This window comes from Gobio gobio (assembly GCF_949357685.1).
Source record: "Gobio gobio genome assembly, chromosome: 24".
NCBI lineage: Eukaryota > Metazoa > Chordata > Actinopteri > Cypriniformes > Gobionidae > Gobio > Gobio gobio.
This window is the reverse complement of record NC_137120.1, coordinates 38,283,657-38,307,411: the sequence shown is the minus strand read 5'-3', so window position 1 is coordinate 38,307,411 and position 23,755 is coordinate 38,283,657. Positions and strand designations below refer to the sequence as shown.

General features: G+C 42.8%; 1 protein-coding gene across 1 annotated transcript in view; it reads right to left on the bottom strand.

Annotated features, from left to right (window-relative positions):
• LOC307120130 (uncharacterized protein) overlaps window positions 1-21,939 on the bottom strand; it is a 72,003-nt gene extending 50,064 nt beyond the window's left edge. Inside the window, exons 1-2 of the mRNA XM_079807013.1 lie at window positions 21,755-21,939; window positions 16,641-16,766 (exon numbers count right to left, since the gene is read on the bottom strand). Of these exons, the coding sequence (XP_079663139.1) occupies window positions 16,641-16,743 (103 nt within the window). The 5' untranslated portion in view covers window positions 16,744-16,766; window positions 21,755-21,939. The remainder of the gene's footprint in view (window positions 1-16,640; window positions 16,767-21,754) is intronic.
• Between the last annotated feature and the right edge of the window lie 1,816 nt (window positions 21,940-23,755).

Genomic DNA, 23,755 nt, shown 5'->3' with positions numbered 1-23,755 from the left:
CAAAAACATTTTTTTTTTCATTCTGGTTTCAGATTTCTGATGTCTCCTTGCTAAAAGGATACTTGTTAAAGATAAATAAATGTTAATAAAGTTATTTTTATAATAAGAGTATATTTTCTCTAAAAATAATAATAATAAAGTCAGTGATTTTTCATCCCAGACAGATTCAGTTGTAATCTAAATATTTTATTTTTGGATTTAATGTTTGTGCCTATGAAGTGGGGGTGGCATGGCATCAGTTGATGCTGTCTTTAGCTTCAAATAAAAAAATATACAATTATTTTAGTGCTCCTTGGATTATTTTTCATCATCCATTTCATAAAATTGTATTACAGATTAATAAACTGTATATACAAGTATTTAATTTGAAACAGTGTCATGTTTGTGATTTGACATCATTACTGCTTTATTTATTCAGAAAAAAAAGTAACTTCAATTTATTTGTGTATTCTACTTTTCATTTTATTACTGTAACAACAGCGCCCCCCTCTACATATAGATATAACAGTTCCCTTTCGTTCAGTCACTACGACGTACGTTAGTGACTAACGAATGGGGGTTTCGCTTAGAAGCCAATCATCTTCATCGTATTCAACAGCGCCCAATGGCAGTGCCAATGCCATGGGCATGCGGAATTTGCATGCGTAACTCCGCCCCACCTTGTGGGTATATAAGGAAGTACGCTGCGAACATCGCATTATGTTTCTGCTTTGGAGCCAAGAGGATCTCTTCACTCCTACAAGCCTGATCTGAGTCATCGACAGCTTTCGAGACGAGCAGCTTTCCAGAGGCGTTGGTGTTACGGCGCGTTCCAGTGATCATCATACTGCCTGCCTGCTGATCTGCGCAGAGGTCCGCTAGACAGCCGGTGTGTGGTCCCTGGGCGCTTCGGCGTTCTCTGCGAGGCTTTCCTCTCATAAAAGAGCTTACACGTGACGCGTCCTTTTCAGGATGTCTCGTCCGTGTACTTCTGGGTGTGGTCGGTTGCTTTCCTCCTCTGATGGGCACGAACACTGTCTGGTATGTTTGGGCTTTCAGCATGCTCAGACAGCGTTCGCGGATGAGTCATGTTCTCACTGCGGGAACATGACCATCGCAATGTTGCGGTCAAGACCTTCGTTCTGAAGTGAGAGTCCCCTCTACCACACCCCGATCTACTGAGTCTCAGAGGCCCAGTACTTCGGCTGGTGGTCAGGGTGACTTGACGGTTACGGTGTGGAACAAAGCCCCGACGCTCATGCCTCGGGCCACACCCCCGTCTTGCACATTGCAACCCGCGAGTGTTCAGATGCAGATCGCGGGGCCGGCTCCTGCCCCCCCGCGCATCTCATTTGGCGCTCCGGAGGAGGATGCGATGTCGATCACCGCATCACAAGGTGGGCTCGAGTCCTCTGGAGATGATGACTCGGCTGTGCTGCCGCCCTCGGGCGTGCCAGCATTGCCCGAGTCAGATCCAGAGCTGACAGCCATGTTGTCTCGGGCAGCCGCGAGTTTAGGGATCGAGTGGAACCCTCCACCCTGTCCCGAACGCTCAAGGCTCGATGATTGGTTTTTGGGGGCTCGCGCTGACACCCGTCAGTCCTTGCCCTCAATACCTTTCTTTCCCGAGCTGCATGAGGAACTCACGCGGTCCTGGAAGTCCCCGTTGTCTTCCCGTGACCGTTCACTGACTTCCTCCGCCTTCTCCGTCCTCGATGGGGCGGCAGCTAAAGGGTACACTGGGGTCCCTCCAGTTGAACGTTCTGTTGCGATGCAACTGTGTCCTCAGAGCGCTTCAACCTGGCGTGGTGATCCTAAGCACCCCTCCAAAGCCTGTCGATTCACATCAACCTTGGTGTCGAAATCGCACAGAGCCGCGGGGCAGGCTGCCGCTTCGCTGCATGCCATGGCGATCCTCCAGGTCTACCAGGCCAGGATCCTCAAGGACATGCACGAGGGTGGAGTTGATCCGGGGCTCTTAAATGAGCTGCGTGCCGCCACCGACCTCGCTCTCCGGGCGACGAAGGTGACCGCACGCTCCCTGGGTCAAGTGATGTCCACAAATGTGGTCCAGGAGCGTCACCTGTGGCTGAACCTGGCCGATATGCGGGACACCGAGCGAACCCGGTTCCTCGATGCCCCCATATCCCAGGCCGGCCTCTTCGGCGGGGCGGTTGAGGACTTTGCCCAACAGTTCTCAATCGCCCAGAAGCAGACTGAGGCAATCAAACACGTACTGCCCCGGCGGCCAGCTGCTGCCTCCACCCAGCCGCCCGCACAGTCGCCTCAGTCTGCTCCACGCCGAGGACGCCCTCCTAAGGCTCCCGCCCCTCCCACCCGGTCCAAGCAGCAGCCTTCACCCGGGCCGGGTCACGGAGGAAGCCGTAGGAAGGCGTCCAAGTCCCCTCAGGCCGCCCCGCGCCCCGCTAAACGCCAGGCCAAGCGGCGCTCCTGAGACGGACGGCTCAGGGATGGGAAATTCTTTCGAGGAGATGGTAGCAGGACCACTCCTTCCCCCGGTGGAGGGCCGGGGGAGAATCCTTTGTTCAGCTGCTGGCCCCCGGGTCAGCAGCACCCTATGTTGGTCAAAGAAAGAATTAACACTCCCATCCCTGAGCCCACAGAGTCCGGTGATGACGGTGCGCGCCACCCACGGGTCCCGCCACTCGCATCCCACTCTGTCGCCAGCCTCCTGGCAGAGCAGACCCCAGTGGAATGCGCGTCCTTCCCTGGTCTCCTCTGTCAGGACGCAGCTGTCAACCGTGCCCCCGCACCGGGACGCCCCACAGCCTCCCATGTCCGGGCCGGTGACGCTGCATCGCTGCAAGCCCACACCGGGTACGTCTGTACACCGTATGACCCCGCTGGTGCAGTTTCTGGATGTCTGGCTTCAGCTTCCAGGGCTGTCCCGCTGGGTCGAGCGGACCGTCAGGCGCGGCTACGCGATTCAGTTCGCGCAGGTTCCTCCCTGCTTCCGGGGAGTCCGTTCCACCATGATCGGGGCCAATGCCCCCGTCATGCGAGCGGAGATTGCCACCCTACTGGCGAAGGGTGCGATCGAACCTGTCCCTCCAGCCGAGATGAATTGCGGGTTTTACAGCCCGTACTTCATTGTACCCAAAAAGACCGGTGGGCTACGGCCAATCCTGGACCTGCGCGTCTTGAACCGTTACCTTCACCGGTTTCCGTTCAAGATGTTGACAGCGAAACGCCTTTTCGAATGCGTTCGTCCACACGATTGGTTTGCAGCGATCGACCTGAAGGACGCCTACTTCCATGTCTCCATTTTGCCTCGACACAGACCGTTCCTACGGTTTGCTTTCGAGGGGCGGGCATATCAGTACGCAGTTCTACCATTCGGGCTATCTCTGTCCCCTCGCGTCTTTACGAAGATTGCCGAGGCAGCCCTTGCGCCCCTTCGGCAGCACGGGGTCCGCATCCTGAACTACCTCGACGACTGGCTCATACTGGGTCCCTCTCGAGAGCAGGTTTGCGGACACAGAGATCTGGTGCTCCATCACCTAGCCCGTCTGGGCCTTCGGGTCAACTGGGAGAAGAGCAAACTTTGCCCCGCGCAGAGGATCTCTTTTCTCGGTATGGATATCGACTCGGTCGCCATGTGCGCGCAGCTTTCGAGCGAGCGCGCGCAGTCTCTGCTGACTTCCCTTCGACAACTCGAGGGCAAGAGTGCGGTTCCACTGAAACACTTTCAGAGGCTCCTGGGGCATATGGCATCTGCAGCCGCGGTAACGCCGCTCGGATTGCTTCATATGAGACCGCTTCAGCACTGGCTACGCGATCGAGTCCCGAGATGGGCATGGCGGTCTGGCACGCTCCGGGTCCCAGTGACCCGGGCCTGCTTACAGACACTCACCCCGTGGTCGAACCTCAAGTTTCTACGGACCGGAGTGTCCTTAGAACGAGCTTCCCGGCATGTTGTTGTGACAACAGATGCATCATCCACGGGCTGGGGTGCCATGTGCAATGGACAAGCAGCCGCGGGCTCCTGGACAGGACCCCAGCGCCTTCTGCATGTCAATTGCCTCGAGTTACTGGCTGTACGGTTCGCCCTGCACCGCTTCCGAGCGTTGCTGAAGGGTCAACATGTGCTAGTCAGGACAGACAACACGGCCGTAGTAGCGTACATCAACCACCAGGACGGTCTACGCTCCCACCGTATGTCTCAACTCGCCCGCCATCTCGTTTTGTGGAGTCAGAAGCGCCTGAGGTCCCTTCGTGCTGTCCACATCCCTGGAGACCTGAACTGTGCAGCCGACGAGCTCTCACGGTTTCAGCCTCTCCCCGGAGAGTGGAGACTCCACCCCCAGACGATCCAGCTGATATGGGAACGGTTCGGCGACGCACAGGTAGATCTGTTTGCCTCCCAGGACTCTTCCCATTGCTCCCTGTATTATTCCCTGACCGAGGGCACCCTCGGCACGGATGCACTGGCGCACAGCTGGCCGTCAGGGCTACGCAAGTATGCGTTTCCCCCAGTGAGCCTTCTTGCACGGGTACTGTGCAAGATCAGGGAGGACAAGGAGCAGGTCGTCTTGGTCGCCCCGCTTTGGCACGGCCAGACCTGGTTCCCAGAACTCTTACTCCTTGCGACAGCCCCTCCCTGGCCTATTCCTCTGAGACCGGACCTCCTTACTCAGAGACGGGGCACCTTTTGGCACCCGCGTCCAGCGTTCTGGAAGCTCCACGTGTGGCTTCTGGACGGGACACGGTAGGTTTGAGTAGCCTTCCACCTGCGGTGGTCGCTACCATCACTTCCGCTAGAGCTGAGTCTACACGACGTCTCTACGCGTTGAAGTGGAACCTCTTCGTCACATGGTGCTCTTCCCGCCAAGAAGACCCCTGGAAATGCCCGATCGGGTCCGTGCTATCGTTTCTCCAGGAGGGGGTGGAGCGAAGGCTGTCTCCCTCCACCCTTAAAGTGTACGTGGCCGCAATATCTGCCTACCACGATCTCCTGGGAGACAAAAAGGTAAGTCAGCACGACCTGATCATCAGGTTCCTGAGGGGGGCGAGGAGACTGAATCCTCCTCGCTCTCCTCTCGTTCCCTCTTGGGACCTCTCAGTAGTCTTAAGTGCTCTGCAGAGGCCTCCCTTTGAGCCTTTGCGGTCGGCCGAGATTAAGTTCTTGTCTATGAAGACGGCTCTGCTGACCGCATTGGCCTCGCTTAAGAGGGTCGGGGACCTGCAAGCATTTTCGGTTGACGAAGCGTGCCTTGAGTTCGGGCCGGCTAACTCTCACGTGATCCTGAGACCCCGGCCCGGATATGTGCCCAAGGTTCCTACCACTCCGTTCCGAGATCAGGTGGTGAACCTGCAAGCGCTGCCTTTGGAGGAGGCAGACCCAGCCTTGGCATTGCTCTGTCCAGTACGCGCTCTCCGCGCCTACGTAGACATGACGCAGTGTTTCAGGACCTCAGACCAGCTCTTTGTCTGTTATGGTGGAGAGCGGAAGGGAAGCGCTCTCTCAAAGCAGAGGTTGTCTCACTGGATAGTGGACACCATTGTTTTGGCATACCAGCAGCAAGGCCGACCATGTCCCCTTGGTGTGAGGGCACACTCCACCCGGAGTGTGGCCTCCTCTTGGGCTCTAGCGCATGGCGCCTCGCTAACAGACATCTGCAGAGCTGCAGGCTGGGCGACACCCAACACATTCGCCAGATTCTACAATCTCCGAGTGGAGCCAGTGTCCGACTATGTATTCGCCCCTACGGGTGGCCGGTAATGGGCCAGGCTCAGGTGTCTTCGCTTGCTCGCCATTCCACTCCAAGGACTGGATACGTGCGATATTTTCCTCAGGTGAGCTCCCCGAGAGCCCTGAGCTCCTCCAGCACTGCTTACGCCGACATCAGTTCAGTCTGCCCTTTCGAGCCCAGACCCTCATGTCCGGCCAGGTGCTCCGTGTGCATGGTTCCCCTCCGGCGACCCCCACACGAGTATTCCCACCGTAAGCCTCCTCAGTGAGCAGGTGTCTTTCCCTTGGCAAGTCCCTGCCACCCCTAGGGTTAAAAATCCACCTTCGGCTGGTACCCTAGAGATCTGTGTATTCTCTAAGTCCTCCCTACGGTAGGCATCTTGGCATTTCCCTCACTGGGATATGCTTCCCAGTGTACCTTGGTAATCCTGTGATAAGTGGGAGTCCTAGGGCCTTAAGTGGCGGGATCTCACACTTACGCAGGGCACTGGATGACAGCTGAGTGGCGTTGTTGAATAGGATCCCCCATTCGTTAGTCACTAACGTACGTCGTAGTGACTGAACGAAAGGGAACGTCTCGGTTACGTATGTAACCCTCGTTCCCTGAGGAGGGAACGGAGACGTACGTTTCCTTAGCCACGTCAGCTGTGCTGCCTGGAACGCGGAGTTCAGTCTTGGCTCCTGCAGCAGTAACATAATGCGATGTTCGCAGCGTACTTCCTTATATACCCACGAGGTGGGGCGGAGTTACGCATGCAAATTCCGCATGCCCATGGCATTGGCACTGCCATTGGGCGCTGTTGAATACGATGAAGATGATTGGCTTCTAAGCGAAACCCCCATTCGTTAGTCACTAACGTACGTCTCCGTTCCCTCCTCAGGGAACGAGGGTTACATACGTAACCGAGACGTTTAGCGGGCGGGCACTTGGACCTGGAGGAGGCTTCTGCTGCTGTGGAGGCTGCTGCGCGCGCCCGCTAGAGAGTGGGGAGACGCGATTGTTTTTGGCTAGTTTTGTTGTGAAAACCCTGCAACCCTATGTTGTCGGTCACGTCCTTCAGTACATTCACAAATTCAAGGCAGCATTTAAAAACGGTCAATATAAATAACCATACATGCAATGTATGTGCTTGTTTTTGCTTCAAGAATGACCACACCGCTGACATGATCTTATCACTATAGCAGTCCTTGCACATGTGAGTTATTGCAGGCTCGTTTCAACACGTTATCATATCGACAAGGCATAACGGCATAATTTTTTTATATCAGCCGATGCCGATTCTTATATTTTATGTATTTATCGGCCAATTCCGATGTCGTGCCGATAATATCGTGCATCCCTAGTCTGTTGCGATTGGTCTACTCTGCTCTGATTGGTCAGATTGCCCAGTCTGTTGTGATTGGTCTACTCTGCTCTGATTGGTCAGATTGCCCAGTCTGTTGTGATTGGTCTACTCTGCTCTGATTGGTCAGATGGCCCATTCTGTTGTGATTGGTCTACTCTGCTATGATTGGTCTGCTCTGCTCTGATTGGTCAGACCCAGGATGTTGTGATTGGTCTACTTTGCTCTGATTGGTCAGACCCAGGCTGTTGTGATTGGTCTACTCTGCTCTGATTGGTCAGACCCAGGCTGTTGTTATTGGTCTACTTTGCTCTGATTGGTCAGACCCAGGCTGTTGTGATTGGTCTACTCTGCTCTGATTGGTCAGACCCAGGCTGTTGTGATTGGTCTATTCTGCTCTGATTGGTCAGATTTACAAACAGCTACACACATGGAATGTAATATTCAAAAAAGCACAAGGCATAAAAATGTATTATAAAATCAACATGAAATTGAAATTGTTCTTTTTTTTTTTAAATACATTTAATTTAAAAAAAAATCTTAGACTTAGCCAACATTATTTCCTGCTATTTTTCTTTTTTGATATTCAAAAGGACACAGGATGCATGTGTTGTAAAAGCCATTTGTGTTTTAAGACAAACAGTGCAGATTTTAAGATCCTAAAGAACGCCAGTGTAGTGTTTGAAGAAGCTGATAATTGCTCCAAGCACCTCTGTCTACTCACATCCCAGAATGCAATGGAAATATGCCATTATCGCTTGCTCCAGTTGTCACTACTCTAATTGACAGAGGAAAACAAGAGATACAGTGGGATTCTGGGTAAAAAAAACTTTTCTTGTTGGCACAGTATTGACGTAAGGGAAATGAAGACACATACACAGCTCCAAATATCTGAGACCTCATCAAAATCACATTCATTTTCAATAGAAAAAGCAAATTTAACCTTTAATCCATGATGTCCTCTACAATAGATGGAAGTATTGTTTTAGCTGCATAAGGTAAAAAAAGTAAAGGTCTAAGGTCATCACTCATGGTGATTTTGATGACATTGCACCACGACTAGTTAGTATACCACGAATCAGAGAAATACTGAGAAATTACAAATTTGCATATTCACTTTCACTCACAAAAAAAGTGTATTAACAAATACAAACAGAAGTATTTGCTCTAGTGGTCTTGGACAAATGGAGCATGCAGAGTTGAGAACCCTAGTGCTATCAGGCCTGCAAGACACATTGTGTGAGTCCTCCTGTAGCTCTGCGTCCATGACTCCCTGAGAGCCCACGATAAACCGACACTCCCACTTAATCAGACCAGCACAGTGTGTGTGTGTGTGTGTGTGTGTGTGTGTGTGTATCAGAGAGAGGGAGAGAGTCTGTAGCGCACACACTTACAATTGTGTCCACTTTCTCCTGTAGCATGTTTGAGTTTCCACTGTAGGCTTTAGGTTATTTCCGATTCTGTTATTGTTCCTGAGGGAGTGTGAAAACACACTACCAGTACGTTTGTGTTGTCCGGATCGCTCAATGCCAATTATTGTCTGCCTGTATGGCAACAGAAAAATTGCGACTAGATATCTACTTCCTGTCTACATCCTATCTCCCTTTCAAGTGTGCTCTTCTCGCTCTAAGTGAGAAGAAAGTGGCGACAGTAGAGGAAATCACAACCCACACCTCCGTTTTTCACACCTTTTTTTCTGTTAGGATCGTGCTAAAGTGAATGCTCATGTCATCTAATGCCTCTGGTCCTCTTCCAGCAGATGTGTGAACCTTTTTGCTGTTTTCTTAACCCTACCTCGGGCTGTGTCCTTCCAAGTTCATGTCAGCGGTAGAAATGTTAAAGTCTCTTCGTTTTTTTTTTCTAATCTTGTCCTTCTCATTCAAAAATTGGTGAATTTATAGACATTGGTTCTATGTCAAAAAACGCTTTTCAACCTAATGCCTTGAAGTCAGACTAGCTTATGGCGGTCAATCTGGTTTTACATGACCATGTAGACCCTAACCAACTTCACCAAACGTGGCTTAGCAGGTCAACCAAGGAGGTCTAAAGTCTTCCCATTCCTTTGTCACCAACTATCCTGAGAAGTCAAAAGACAACCAAAGTTCCAGACAAAGCAGTTCGTCATTGGTAGACATCTATTATGTTGACGAAATCCGGCTTTTTTAAGTCAATGGAGGTTAATGGAGAAAGACGTTTTTTGGTAGCAGAATGTTAATCAGATAAACGTTGACCCCCTTGAGGCCCCCTTGCTGGTGGACCTCAGTTTACCACAAAGGAACCAAATACAGAAACACACTGCAAATACTCACAACTCAACCAAGTTCAGAAAAGAGCTACAAATACTCACAAGGCAACCAAATACAGAAACACACTACAAATATTCACAAAGGAACCAAATACAGAAACACACTGCAAATACTCACAACGCAACCGAAAACAGAAACACACTGCAAATACTCACAACTCAACCAAGTTCAGAAAAGAGCTACAAATACTCACAAGGCAACCAAATACAGAAACACACTGTAAATACTCACAACTCAACCAAATACAGAACCACACTGTAAATACTCACAACTCAACCAAATACAGAACCACACTGTAAATACTCACAACTCAACCAAATACAGAAACACCTGCAAATACTCACAACTCAACCAAATACAGAACCACACTGTAAATACTCACAACTCAACCAAATACAGAAGAGCTACGAATACTCATAATGCAACCAAATACAGAAACACACTACAAATACTCACAGCGCAACCAAATACAGAAACGCACTGCAAATACTCATAACTCAATCAAGTTCAGAAAAGAGCTGTAAATACTCACAACTCAACCAAATACAAAACACACTACAAATACTCACAACACAACCAAATACAGAAAAGAGCTACAAATAATCACAACGCAACCAAATAAATGCAAACAATAAAACTATTAACTGGTCTGAATGATTTAATCATCCTACAAAACAATTGAATCACTTTTAAATTGGACTCAATGACTTGTGGGTGAAAATGATTGAACAATTCACACACAATCAGTCTGAATGATTTATTCACCCAACGGAATTACTGATTCACTCTTAAAATGGAGTAAAAGACTTGTTTAAGGTAACAATGGAATGATTCACAAAACTGGTCTAAATTATTCATTCACCAAATCAAATGATAGATTCAGACTCACAAAATGACTTGTTTACGAAAACCAATTTGCTTGTGAAATGGACTGACTGAAACATTCACAAACAGGATTGAACAATTCACAAATTTGACTGATTTGTTTCCCGAGTCACTCTCACTGAACAACTCACTGAATCACTGAACTTTTATCACTTAATGAAATCATTAAAACAAAATTCATGTGAAACTCTTGAACCCTTGAATAGATGGATGGTACAGCAAATTATTTACAAAACCATAAAAATACCTCATATTACGTAAATGATTTTAAGACTTTATGGAGTCTACATCCACTCACATGTTATCTGAGCCCAAATCAGCATGGATGCTTCTCTCATCTTCCGTCTCCCTGGAGACGGCAACCATGGAAACCATGACAGGCCCCATTGACTGCAATCCCACAATTCCCTGTCCACTCGGCATGTACGGTAAAAGCTTTCGTCTGGAGGGCTTCTTTATTCAGGTGACTTCAAAAGTAGATTAGTTTACCTGCAATCGATTTGGCACGCAAGAAAAAGACGAGAACGCCCTCCAGATCTGAAGAGGCACAATAACAATAAATCTCAAAGACATTTTAACCTCAGCCTGGAGATGAAACACAGTTCGTTATGAATTCAGAAGAATGAGAAGTTTCATTACGTGACATATCAAGGTAGGATTGACAAGAGGCAGATCTTAAGTGATATTCAGATGGGAATTGTTTAACATGGATGTGGGGTAATTTCAGAATTAACAGGCACTTGTTGGAGTAGGAAATGCCAGTGTTTTACTACAAAAGATTCAACTCAATGTTTGTGAACATTTCCATCAATCCATTTCATGACTGAATAGTCCAACTGTGAAAAAATCGATCAGATTGTTTCCTGAATGAATCATTCAGACCAGTTCTGTGAACCTGTTCAAATGATTCTCTGACGAGATTTGACTCAAAAGAAGGATTCTTTCATTAATCAGACATTGATACTAAACGGTAATTTATTCAGAAGCAAATTATGAGCCTTTTAATGATGAGATACGACTTTTAGAATTTGGGTATTTGGCACAGTTGAGGCTTGTTTCAGAGAAATCTGTTTTGAATAACATTAATAAAATAATAAAAAATGGAATAGTTGTCAACACCACTTCTCTAACTTTGTTATGAGTGATCTCAATTATTATTTTGCAAGATTTATGTTTCATTTTACAAGTAAAATGTATTCATATAGGCAACGCAACTAAATCTAAGTGCTAAAAATCACTCTTTTGAGTGAAATAATTTTAAAGAATAATGTTAACAGGTTCGAAGAACCAATCTGAATTATTTATTTCACTATTTAACTCACTGACTGATTCACTCACAAATTGGACAGAATAACTTGTGTACAGTGGCCGAGAGAGCTCAACACGCTGCAACTGAAGAAAACACATGCAAATAGAAAAAAACACCAGCAAATTAAGAAAACCTGATTGACATCGTTTGTGCTCCAAATACTCACAAAGCAACCAAAAACAGAAACACTCTACAAATACTCACAACACAACCAAATACAGAAACACACTGCAAATACTCACAACATAACCAAATACAGAAACACACTGCAAATACTCACAACACAACCAAATACAGAAACACTGCAAATACTCACAACGCAACCAAAAACAGAAACACACTACAAATACTCACAACACAACCAAATACAGAAACACACTGCAAGTACTCACAACACAACCAAATACAGAAACACTGCAAATACTCACAACGCAACCAAAAACAGAAACACACTGCAAATACTCACAACGCAACCAAAAACAGAAACACTCTACAAATACTCACAACACAACCAAATACAGAAACACACTACAAATAATCACAACACAAACAAAAATACAGAAACACACTGCAAATACTCAGAACACAACCAAATACAGAATACAGAAATACTACAAATAATCACAACACAACCAAATACAGAAACACTGCAAATACTCACAGCACAACCAAATACTCAAAGCAACCAAATACGGAAACACACGACAAATACTCACAAAGCAACCAAATACAAAAGCACACTACAAATACTCACAACGCAACCAAGTACAGAAACACACTACAAATGCTCACAAAGCAACCAAATACAGAAACACACTACAAATACTCAATGCAACCAAATACTCACAACACAACCAAGTACAGAAACACACAACAAATACTCACAACGCAACCAAATACTCACAAAGCAACCAAATACAGAAACACACTACAAATACGCACAACGCAACCAAATACAGAAACACACTGCAAATACTCACAACGCAACCAAATACAGAAACAATCTGCAAATACTCACAACACAGCCAAGTACAGAAACACACTACAAATACTCACAACACAGCCAAGTACAGAAACACACTGCAAATACTCACAATGCAACCAAACACTCACTAAGCAACCAAATACAGAAACACACTGGAAATACTCACAAAGCAACCAAATACAGAAACACACTGGAAATACTCACAACATAACCAAAAAAGAAACACACTGGAAATACTCACAAAGCAACCAAATAAAGAAACACACTATAAATACTCACAACGCAACCAAATACAGAAACACACTGCAAATACTCACAACACAACCAAATACAGAAACATGTTAAAATAAACAAAAAACAAACCTTTCAGGTCATTGACAGCACCACAGACGAGTAGACATTGAGCAGCACAGTAAGCCGTCCCAGCCAGGTTCGTCACTTGTTGGGGTCCCCTTGAAAAACATTTCCGTTGTGGTCTGTGTTATTTGCAGCGTGTTTTTGTATTTGGTTGAGTTTCGAGTATTTGCAGCACGTTTCTATATATGGTTACATTGTGAGTATTTGCAGCACATTTTTGTATTTGGTTGTGTTGTGAGATATTTGTAGATGCATTTTTATTTTTCAAGATGTTTAATTTTATGAGTGACAATTGTATTCATATCAGCCCAATCAGCGAACAGAGGGAGTGGGTGAGAACGATGACGTTGATGTTGTGCGCTAGTTTGAGATGACATGCGTCACGACCAAATTTTAGCGATTGGTTATGGCAGATCCAGAGCGGCTCTGGGCAGATCCAATAGTTTTAAACTTCAACAGAGTTCCCGCCTTCAAGGAAGTTAACGCTTGTCAATGGATAGTGGCCAGACTCTCTGTACAAATGAAACGTACGCGAGTCTGGTAGGACTAGGCTAGGAAAACAGACATTTTCGACTCAAACAGACCCCCCCCCCCCTTTTATGGCTAAAAGGTATACAATATTTTTTCCTTTAGTTAATTAATAGCTGTCAAAAATCAAGAGTTTTATCATGAAAAATCCATGCAAACATTATTTTACAAAAGCTCCCTCGAGAAACAATTACTTGCCAAATGTGGTTTTAGTACATATTGTTATGGTCCTTTTTGTGTGCGCACAATAACTGTTATACAACACTCTCTCTTTGTCTTGGTAAGTTGCCGCACGTATGGCAGCCCAATAATCTCAAGCTTTCAAAACATTGCTTGCTCTACGCCGGGCCGCCGCGCTAGAGTGATGTGCAATTTGTTTAGCGAGAGGCACTCTATAACGGCTAAAGGGAGGAACGCAACTGGAAGAAAAGCCTTTTATTGCTCCAACATGGAGATCTTTCAGACAACAGCAAAATGTATAGGCACTCCACTTTCCTGCCAGTCAGATCACAGTCCAAAGTCTTTCTGAAGAGATATTTAAGGACACAGCGAATGATGGAGAGATGAAATATTTTTTTATTGTAGAACAAAGAAAAAAGGTTTACAATATTTACATTAAAGTTATACACACACTGCTCGGCCAATTCTGTTTGGATTAAAATAGGCAAATGCTTAAGAGTCTATGATTGGATCATTATTGCAATGATTATTGTGTTTCTAGCGTGTTATATGTTTGGCGACCGTTCTTCTAACCCTAATTGATTGAGTGTGTAGCTTTAATTTCTTAAACAACCATGTAGGAAGACACATTATGGCCATATTCCAGGCCATACTTTGAATACACACTTTACCGAGTGCTGGACTCTTGCATTGTCAATACAAGATCTTAACCAAAAAATTGATGCACCTCTTGATGGAAATAAATGATGCAATGTTTTTCCTTCATGCTTCAAATTATATGTATAATTTTAAATTATAATTTATTTGAGCTATATTATACTTAGAATATGCTTTACTTATTACTAATGTACACAAATAATAATTTTATTGAAATGATAATTTCTATTGTTTTAATAAAATAGATATATTAAAAATCATTTAAAAAAAATAATAATTATAATTTATCATATAAATTATAATTTATCAACATCATAATTTTATATTATAGTTTATTTTATCATTTAGAAATTCATTGTCTTTTTTCATTACTTATGATTATTATAAACATATATTAATAGAAATATGAAATAGATATTATATAACATTAAACAATTAGACTATTGTGAACATGTTGTATATTCATATATTAAGAGGAAGTTATTTAGTTTTAATCCAAAAGTAGATCCAGTTTCATGATCCTGAAACACTATCCACACACAAGGAGTCTGAAGAATCAATACACACTTCGCCATCCTTGCCGTTATTCGCTCAAAGCTGGATATCATGAAAAGGCCTCGTGTACATACACCAATCGGGCACTTTTCAAAGGCACTAAATCAAAGGCCAACCTGAACAAAGCTCTACCAGACCAGAATCACAAAACACCATCTGCACAAGTCCTATATTTATGTTTTATGTTTTCCTGACTTCCTACTTTTCCCGCCCTTTCAGATCTCAACGTCTTTATTTGTTTTTTGAAGATTGTTATAAATGTGTATATCAATATATATATACACTCACCTAAAGGATTATTAGGAACACCATACTAATACAGTGTTTGACCCCCTTTCGCCTTCAGAACTGCCTTAAAGGGATAGTTCACCCATTATTTATTCACCCTCATGTTGTTCCAAACCTGCATGAGTTTCTTAGTTCTGCTGAACATAAAATAAGATATTTTGAAGAATGTTTGTAACCAAGCAGAAAGAGCAACTATTGACTACCATAGTAGGGAAACAAATACTATGGTAGTCAATGGTTGCTCTATTATCTTTGTTTCAAACATTCTTCAAAACATCTTCTTTTGTGTTCAGCAGAACAAAGAAACTCATGCAGGTTTGGAACAACAATAGTTTAATTCTACGTGGCATTGATTCAACAAGGTGCTGAAAGCATTCTTTAGAAATGTTGGCCCATATTGATAGGATAGCATCTTGCAGTTGATGGAGATTTGTGGGATGCACATCCAGGGCACGAAGCTCCCGTTCCACCACATCCCAAAGATGCTCTATTGGGTTGAGATCTGGTGACTGTGGCGGCCATTTTAGTCCAGTGAACTCATTGTCATGTTCAAGAAACCAATTTGAAATGATTGGAGCTTTGTGACGGTGCATTATCCTGCTGGAAGTAGCCATCAGAGGATGGGGACATGGTGGTCATAAAGGGATGGACATGGTCAGAAACAATGCTCAGGTAGGCCGTGGCATTTAAACGATGCCCAATTGTCGCCTCTTTTTCCTATTTGTAGTGGAGATGAGTGGTACCCGGTGGGGTCTTCTGCTGTTGTAGCCCATCCGCCTCAAGGTTGTGTGTGTTGTGGCTTCACAAATGCTTTGCTGCAGACCTCGGTTGTAACGAGTGGTTATTTCAGTCAAAGTTGCTCTTCTACCAGCTTGAATCAGTCGGCCCATTCTCCTCTGACCTCTAGCATCAACAAGGCATTTTCGCCCACAGGACTGCCGCATACTGGATGTTTTTCCCTTTTCACACCATTCTTTGTAAACCCTAGAAATGGTTGTGCGTGAAAATCCCAGTAACTGAGCAGATTGTGAAATACTCAGACCGGCCCGTCTGGCACCAACAACCATGCCACGCTCAAAATTGCTTAAATCACCTTTCTTTCCCATTCTGACATTCAGTGTGGAGTTCAGGAGATTGTCTTGACCAGGACCACACCCCTAAATGCATTGAAGCAACTGTCATGTGATTGGTTGATTAGATAATTGCATTAATGTGAAATTTATCTGGTGTTCCTAATAATCCTTTAGGTGAGTGTATATATATATATATATATATATATATATATATATATATATATATATATATATATATATATATATATATATATATATATATATATATATATCAAACAAACCCCCAAACAACCACATATATCATAATAAATAAATACATTTCAGGACTGAAAATATTTTTTATTAGATTTTTGGGTAAAGTATCCCTTCAAATACATTTCAAGTCAATTAAGTTATAATTATGCAATCACAACAAAACAGTGTGTGAAAGAGTGAATAAATGGCTCCTTAGTTATTCAGAAATATGAGAAACACACACTTACATGTGGCATTGTGTAAAGTTGTGGTCTGTAGATCTGGATCATTTGGGCTTATGGAGAGTGTAGATTTGGTAGGGAGTGGGGTGTAGGAAGTAAAATTCTCCATGACTTGCTTGTTGGTAATGTAATCTAGACAAGAATCATGAGGGTATCCGTTTTTAAAATACAAATACATATTAAAATGTATGTATAATCATGTTTTTAACACTGTATTTTCTTCAATACTGGTGCATCTACGAAGAAAAACTGCTTTCATGAGACTCTCAGTTAGCTCTGACACATCAGCTGTGATCAGAAAGTGTCGACAGTTGTCTGATATCAGACTGTGAAGCTGTTGGCTGCGGCACAGAATCTCAGAGAGAGATCTGGCTTCTGATTGGCTGTCGCCGCACACATACAGACCCACGCCCCTATTTTTAGAAAATTAATCGTTGGATGAAACACTGGTGAGCGCTCAAAGTTATCAGTCAAGAACATATGAATCTGTTCACTGATCTTGCGGCCAGTTCACGTAAACATGCTGCAGTTTTAATTTGCCGTTGAAAGAGTTTCTCTTCCCAATTTAAGAACGAGTCTCATATATGATAACTAAAAGGGTCATCTTCAAAAGAGTAAACTAGCAGTAATAGATTCACATATACATACACACAGCTAATTAAAGACACATCAACTGTGCTAGTGTTCTGTCTACTTAGGCAGCATTTTAAGACAACATATACATGCTCAAATAATTTCATTCCTTCTACATTACCTTACTTTTGGACAAAAATTAGGTTTAGTTCACTTCAAAATGAAAATGTCCTGATATTTTACTCACCCCCATCTCATCCAAGGTGTCCATGTCTTTCTTCAGTGGAAAAGAAATTAAGTTTTTTGAGGAAAACATTCCAGGATTTTTCTCCACATAATGGACTTCAATGGCAACCAAAATGTTGAAGGTCCAAATCAATGCAGTTTCAAATGAAAGGCTTCAGAGGATCTGCACGATCCCAGACGAGGAATAGGGTCTTATCCAATGAAATGATCGGTCATAAAAAAAAAAGATATACTTTGTAACCACCACAGATTGCGTAATTACGTCGGAAAGGTCACTTTCCGGTCATTTAGGTTAAAAAGACATTTTTTAAGACATAAATAAATTTGTAATGTTTTTTTTTAAAATGGCCGATGGTTTCGCTAGATCAGACCCTATTCCTCGTCTGGGATCGTGCAGAGCTTCTGAAGCCCTTCCTTTGAAACTGCATTGATTTGGACCTTCAACATTTTGGTTGCCATTGAAGTCCATAATGTGGAGAAAAATCCTGGAATGTTTTCCTCAAAAAACTTAATTTCTTTTCGACTGAATAAAGAAAGACATGAACATCCTGGATGAGATGGGGGCGAGTAAAATATCATGAAATTTTCATTTTGAAGTGAACTAATCCTTTAAGGCAACAACCCACATATCCTTTACAAAGAAGAAAATCCCAGAATGCAGTGCAAGCTAAAAAAAAATGAAAATGGCGGAAGACTCGAGAAAGGATGGCTGGATCCGAAATCGCCCCCTAAACCCTCATTCACTATTCCCTACATTAGTCCACTAATACAGTTCACTTGAAGGAGTGAATGAAAACAAGCGAGTGAATTCGGACACTCGTTATTGTGGTGCAATGTGGGATAGAATAAGTGCACTCAATAACTATGGTTTCGGACATCCCTACAAATGACTGTCCCTTCAAATAGTGCCCTATTTAAGGTATAGGGCGGTATCACATGTGCTCTGTGTCTGTCCTTGGACTTTTAAAGGGTTAGTTCACCCAAAAATGAAAATTCTGTCATTAATTACTCACCCTCATGTCGTTGGACCTCCGTTCATCTTCGGAACACAAATGAAGATATTTTAGTTGAAAGCTGATGCTGAGAAAGGCTTCAGACAGGCCTCCATTGGCATTCAGTACATTGACACTTCCAAGATCCATGAAAGGCACTTAAAACGTCGTTACAAAGTCCATCTCACCACAGTGGCTCTACAATAATTTAACGATGCGACGACAATATTTTTTGTGCGCAAAAAAAAATCAAAATAACACCTTTATCCAACTTTTTCTCGACTTCCGTGTGTGCCTCCACGACGCATGCGCGAGAATATGATGTAGCGACGGCGTTCGGGAATCCATGAAATACACACTTAAGCCCCATTTTGAGCACTACGCCGAGACCTAAAGCACGATCAATGTAGAATCCAACAGCTTAGACACGCGCGTCTTCCTCTGCTCGTAAACAAATCGCTTCTGGGTCATATGTCCGAACGCCGGATCTGCGTCATATTCTCGCGCATGCGTCGTGGAGGCATACACGGAAGTCGAGAACAAGTTGGATAAAGGTGTTATTTTGATTTTTTTTTGCGCACAAAAACTATTGTCGTCGCATCGTAAAATTATTGTAGAGCCACTGTGGTGAGATGGACTTTGTAACGACGTTTTAAGTGCCTTTCATGGATCTTGGAAGTGTCAATGTACTGAATGCCAATGGAGGCCTGTCTGAAGCCTTTCTCAGCATCAGCTTTCAACCAAAATATCTTCATTTGTGTTCCGAATATGAACGGAGGTCTTACGGGTGTCCAACGACATGAGGGTGAGTTATTAATGACAGAATTTTCATTTTTGGGTGAACTAACCCTTTAAGTTGAAGTGTTTCCTGTGCTTTATTTTTTAGTTCTTTGTAGTTTTTCATGTTGATTAGTCTCCCCGTGTGTTTATATAATTGATATAATTTATTCAATACTTCAAAAGTAGCAATCAAAAAGTCTAGTATAATAAACAAAAAAATATTTTACTTAATATTTGTGTGTAAAGGACTTCTCGTGCTTTTTAAGCTACGTAAACAGAATGTTTCCAAGAAGGTGGACAAGTCGACTAGAAATTCACGTAGCAAAATATCAATTAAAAAGCGCATTCTAATAAGAAATAGTATTTTAATCAATTTTACGAGTGCTTTGTACTTTTGATGCTTATTAGAGTATGAGGTTGTTAGCTTAGCAACAAGCTAACATCAGTTTTTACTGGAATCAATAGAGACTATTCTTTGTGATAAAATGGCTGATAAGTCCAGAGAAATGCTGATTATACCAACGCTATCTCACGACCAAAACGTACGTATTTTACGAGGTGGCTAATTCGTATGAATTTTTAGGTTTTGTCTAAACCGCAGTGATGGGTAGGTTTAGGGGCAGAGTTTGAGGTAGGTAATTCGTACGAATTCATACGAATTTGGCAACTCGTCAAATACGTACGATTTAGCAAAAAACGTACAAATTCGTATGAGTGAGGTTGTACAAATTCGTATAAATTAGCCACCTCTTAAAATATATACGAATTGCGTGAGATCGGGTTGGATTATACACTTGTAATATGTTAAACATCAAAAAGTATAATTTGAAAAGCCTTATATAATAAAAAAAATCACTATTTTACTCAAAATGTGTGTGTACTTTCTTTTTTATGCTTCTATAGGCTATCAGCAAGCTGTGTAAAAATATACAAGATGGCAGATGTGTCGCCTAGAAATAATAAAAGTAAAAAAAATTTGAGGTTGTCAGCTTAGCAACAAGCTAACATCAGTTTTTACTGGAATCAATAGAGACTATTCTTTGTGATAAAATGGCTGATAAGTCCAGAGAAATGCTGATTATACCAACGCTGTCTCACGACCAAATCGTACGTATTTTACGAGGTGGCTAATTCGTACGACCTTACTCGTACGAATTTGTACGTTTTGTCTAAACCCCAGTGACAGGTAGGTTTAGGGGCGGGCTTTGAGGTAGGTCATTCGTACGAATTCATACGAATTTGGCAACTCGTCAAATAAGTACGATTTAGCAAAAAACTTACAAATTTTGTATGAGTGAGGTTGTACAAACCTCGTAAAATATATACGAATTGCCGTGAGATCGGGTTGGATTATACACTTGTAATATGTTAAACATCAAAAAGTACACTGAATGAAAGTACAATGAAAATGGACTAACCCAGCAATTGGGTTGTTTTAACCCAGTGAATGGGTCATTTTAACCCAGCGGTTGGGTTAAATGTTTGCTTGTTAATACAACCCAATCGCTGGGTTAAAAAAACCCAATTGCTGGGTTAGTCCATTTTCAACCCAACTTGGGTTGTTTTTAACCCAGCATTTTTTAGAGTGTATCATTTAAAAAGTCTTATATAATAAAACAATCACTATTTTACTCAAAATGTGCGTGTATTTTCCTTTTCATGCTTCTATAGGCCATCAACAAGCTGTGTAAAAATATACAAGATGGCAGATGTGTTGACTAGAAATAATAAAAGTCTAATCTAATATAAAAATGTAATTTTGAATCAATATTTTTAGTCCTATGTACTTTTTTATGCTTATTACATCATGTTGTTACCTTAGCAACATGCTAACATCAACTAGGCCTACTGGAATATGGACAGTACCTATAACAATAACTATAACGTTTTAATAATCGCTAAAAGAATACCGGAGTCCATACCACAACTATAACAATGACACAGAGGAACGATATAGTTGGAATCACTTTCAGAAAGATTTTTTTCCCATCTGATGAACGATAAAAACACTGACAGCCAATCAGAATCCACCTGACTTGTTGACTAGACGTTCACTTGTTCAATAATGAAAAAGTCTAGTCTAACAAAAAAACATTTTACTTAACATTTATGAGTGCTATGTGCTTCTTATACTTATTAGATTATCGCAATGTTAGCTTAGCAGCATGCTAATCCTGTTTAACCTTCCAAATCAGTCACTTCAGCGTAAAGTCACATAGAGGAGGAATATGTGCGTGTGGAAGCTAATTAAGGTGTTGTGGATTATTTCAAACTTTTCCCAGGAAAAGGCAAAAGTGACACGAAGGACCAGGCGCCTGTGATGAGTCTTATTTGTCAAATTCGAAAGCGTCGCTGCTGACAGAATGAGACCGACAATTAGTTACATTGCAGGTGTTGCCTTGCAGCGTGGATCTAATGTCCTCACCTTCTGTCCCAGCGAAAGGGCAGCATGTCCTTACGAAGCTACATGAGGGTCTCACGACAGCAAAAACACAACAAAGTGGAGTGAACGACAGAGCTAAAACTTACCAGGCCAGCGGCAGCAGGTTGGTTTGCCTTGTTTCACCAATTGACGTCCACTGACTGGAACTTTGCCTCGAGTTTGACAGTGCACGCTGTTAAAGGGCCATGTGCTAAACGTCTCACCTCTTTATCTGTCTCTCTCTGGTGCTTTTCAGATATGAACCTCATATTTTTCTCATGTCGGCTATCTGAACGTGTAGCCCCACCCTTTGAATTCAAATAAGCTGCAGTTGCTCCCTAGACCAGATATGAAGAGGGGCTCTGGAGAGAAAGACCCACACCCATAAACACATGTGTTTGGAGGAAGTTGGCCGTGGTGGAACTGGTGAAGTCAGCACGCAGATGTTAGGGCCGTGATATTGTTATGCAAGTCAACATGAAGTCAAAATAGCCCATTTACTATACGTTTCAAAAGCATGTTTCTGCTCTTTTTGTGCCTGACGAATCTTTAACCTAATATTTTTTTCCACCTTTTTTCAGCTGTTTTCCTGCCTCCATTCGACTACGCAACACCTACTTTTCATTATCCAGCCAATTCCCAATGGACACAATTCATTTTTCTCATTGAATATCCAGTTCCGTTCCCAGAAAACAAAAACGAGATTGCAGAAGTGGGTTGCAACCTCTGGATAGCTTAGTCTTGACGCATTTAACTGGATAGTAGGTTGTAAAACTTTCAAGCTTGACAATTGAATGGAAGTAATGGTCTTTTAACATCCATCTGCTTTCAGTACCATCTCTAGAAATCATCACGTCGGTCATATTCTTCAAAAACCTGCACTCATAATGCATATACTCACACTTTCTGAAGGCACGAGTCTTCGGATCAAGTTTTCATCAAGTGCTCATCTTTTACAATTCCCCTGTTCCTGTCAAAACACTTGGCTGTACAAAGTTAAATTTGTCATCTCACACAAAAGTAATACAAATCCTATCCAGTTCTATCTGCACTGCGGTGGAAAAGGAATCCAACACTGTCTGACCAAACGAAGTAACACGCTTGATATAAATGGGGTGATGCGTACTGAAATTGCTCCAGAAATGGTGAGAAACAGAATATATTGCTATATAAAACAGAAAGTGTGAGACCTCAGGAATCTCCGGAGTACAAATGAGACCTCAAATGTACAGTTACATCATCTTCTCAGTCATTCATTCACTTATCCTTCCCAAAACACCCCTAAAGTTCAAACGGCTTAGTGTTCTAACATTTACACACATGGCAAAAAAAGACTTTTTACGTTCCTAGTTAGTCTTTTTTTTTTTTTACTCGTTTCATAATAAAAATATCTAATAATCCTCAAAACGATACATTTACTTACCAACACTGTATAAGATAATAAGACATGATTTCAGTGATTGTATTTTGAATATAATTTTTTTGTCTTACTGCTTTTGCAGATTTGTACCCTCTTAACTGTCACCGTCCCGCCAGGACACCGGGCACTCTTTTTTTGATCGCATTTTTTTCACATCATATATTTGAGTAATTATCATTAATTAGGTATCATTCTAAAGCTTATGAACTCAAAATTCATCCTGTGAAAACCGTTTTGAAATTGGATGTTGCGTTACCATGGAAATGGTACTTTAAATTCTTCTAGCGGGCTCCTCCCCTAGTGGGCGGTGTCATGTTTCATGTTTATGTTTTCTTTTCTAATCTTGACATAACACATATCGCCAGAAAGGTCCGAGTCTCAAGGTTCCATATTTGGTAACAGTTTTGTGATGGAAGTGACATTTGGACAGAAATGTACAGGAAAATGCATAAAAAAACAATCAATGGAATTTCAATGACACCCGGTGGCTATTTGTGGTACAGCGCCTATACAAAATTTCATGGGAACTTCAATTTTTGTGATATCAACTTCAAATTTGGAACATAACTTGGTTAGACATATGACTTTGATTTTATAGTAATTTTAGATTAAAACTATATATAAAAATACAAAAAATATAAAAATGTGACGATATGTATCGTTGATGGAAACGATATGATTCGCAATA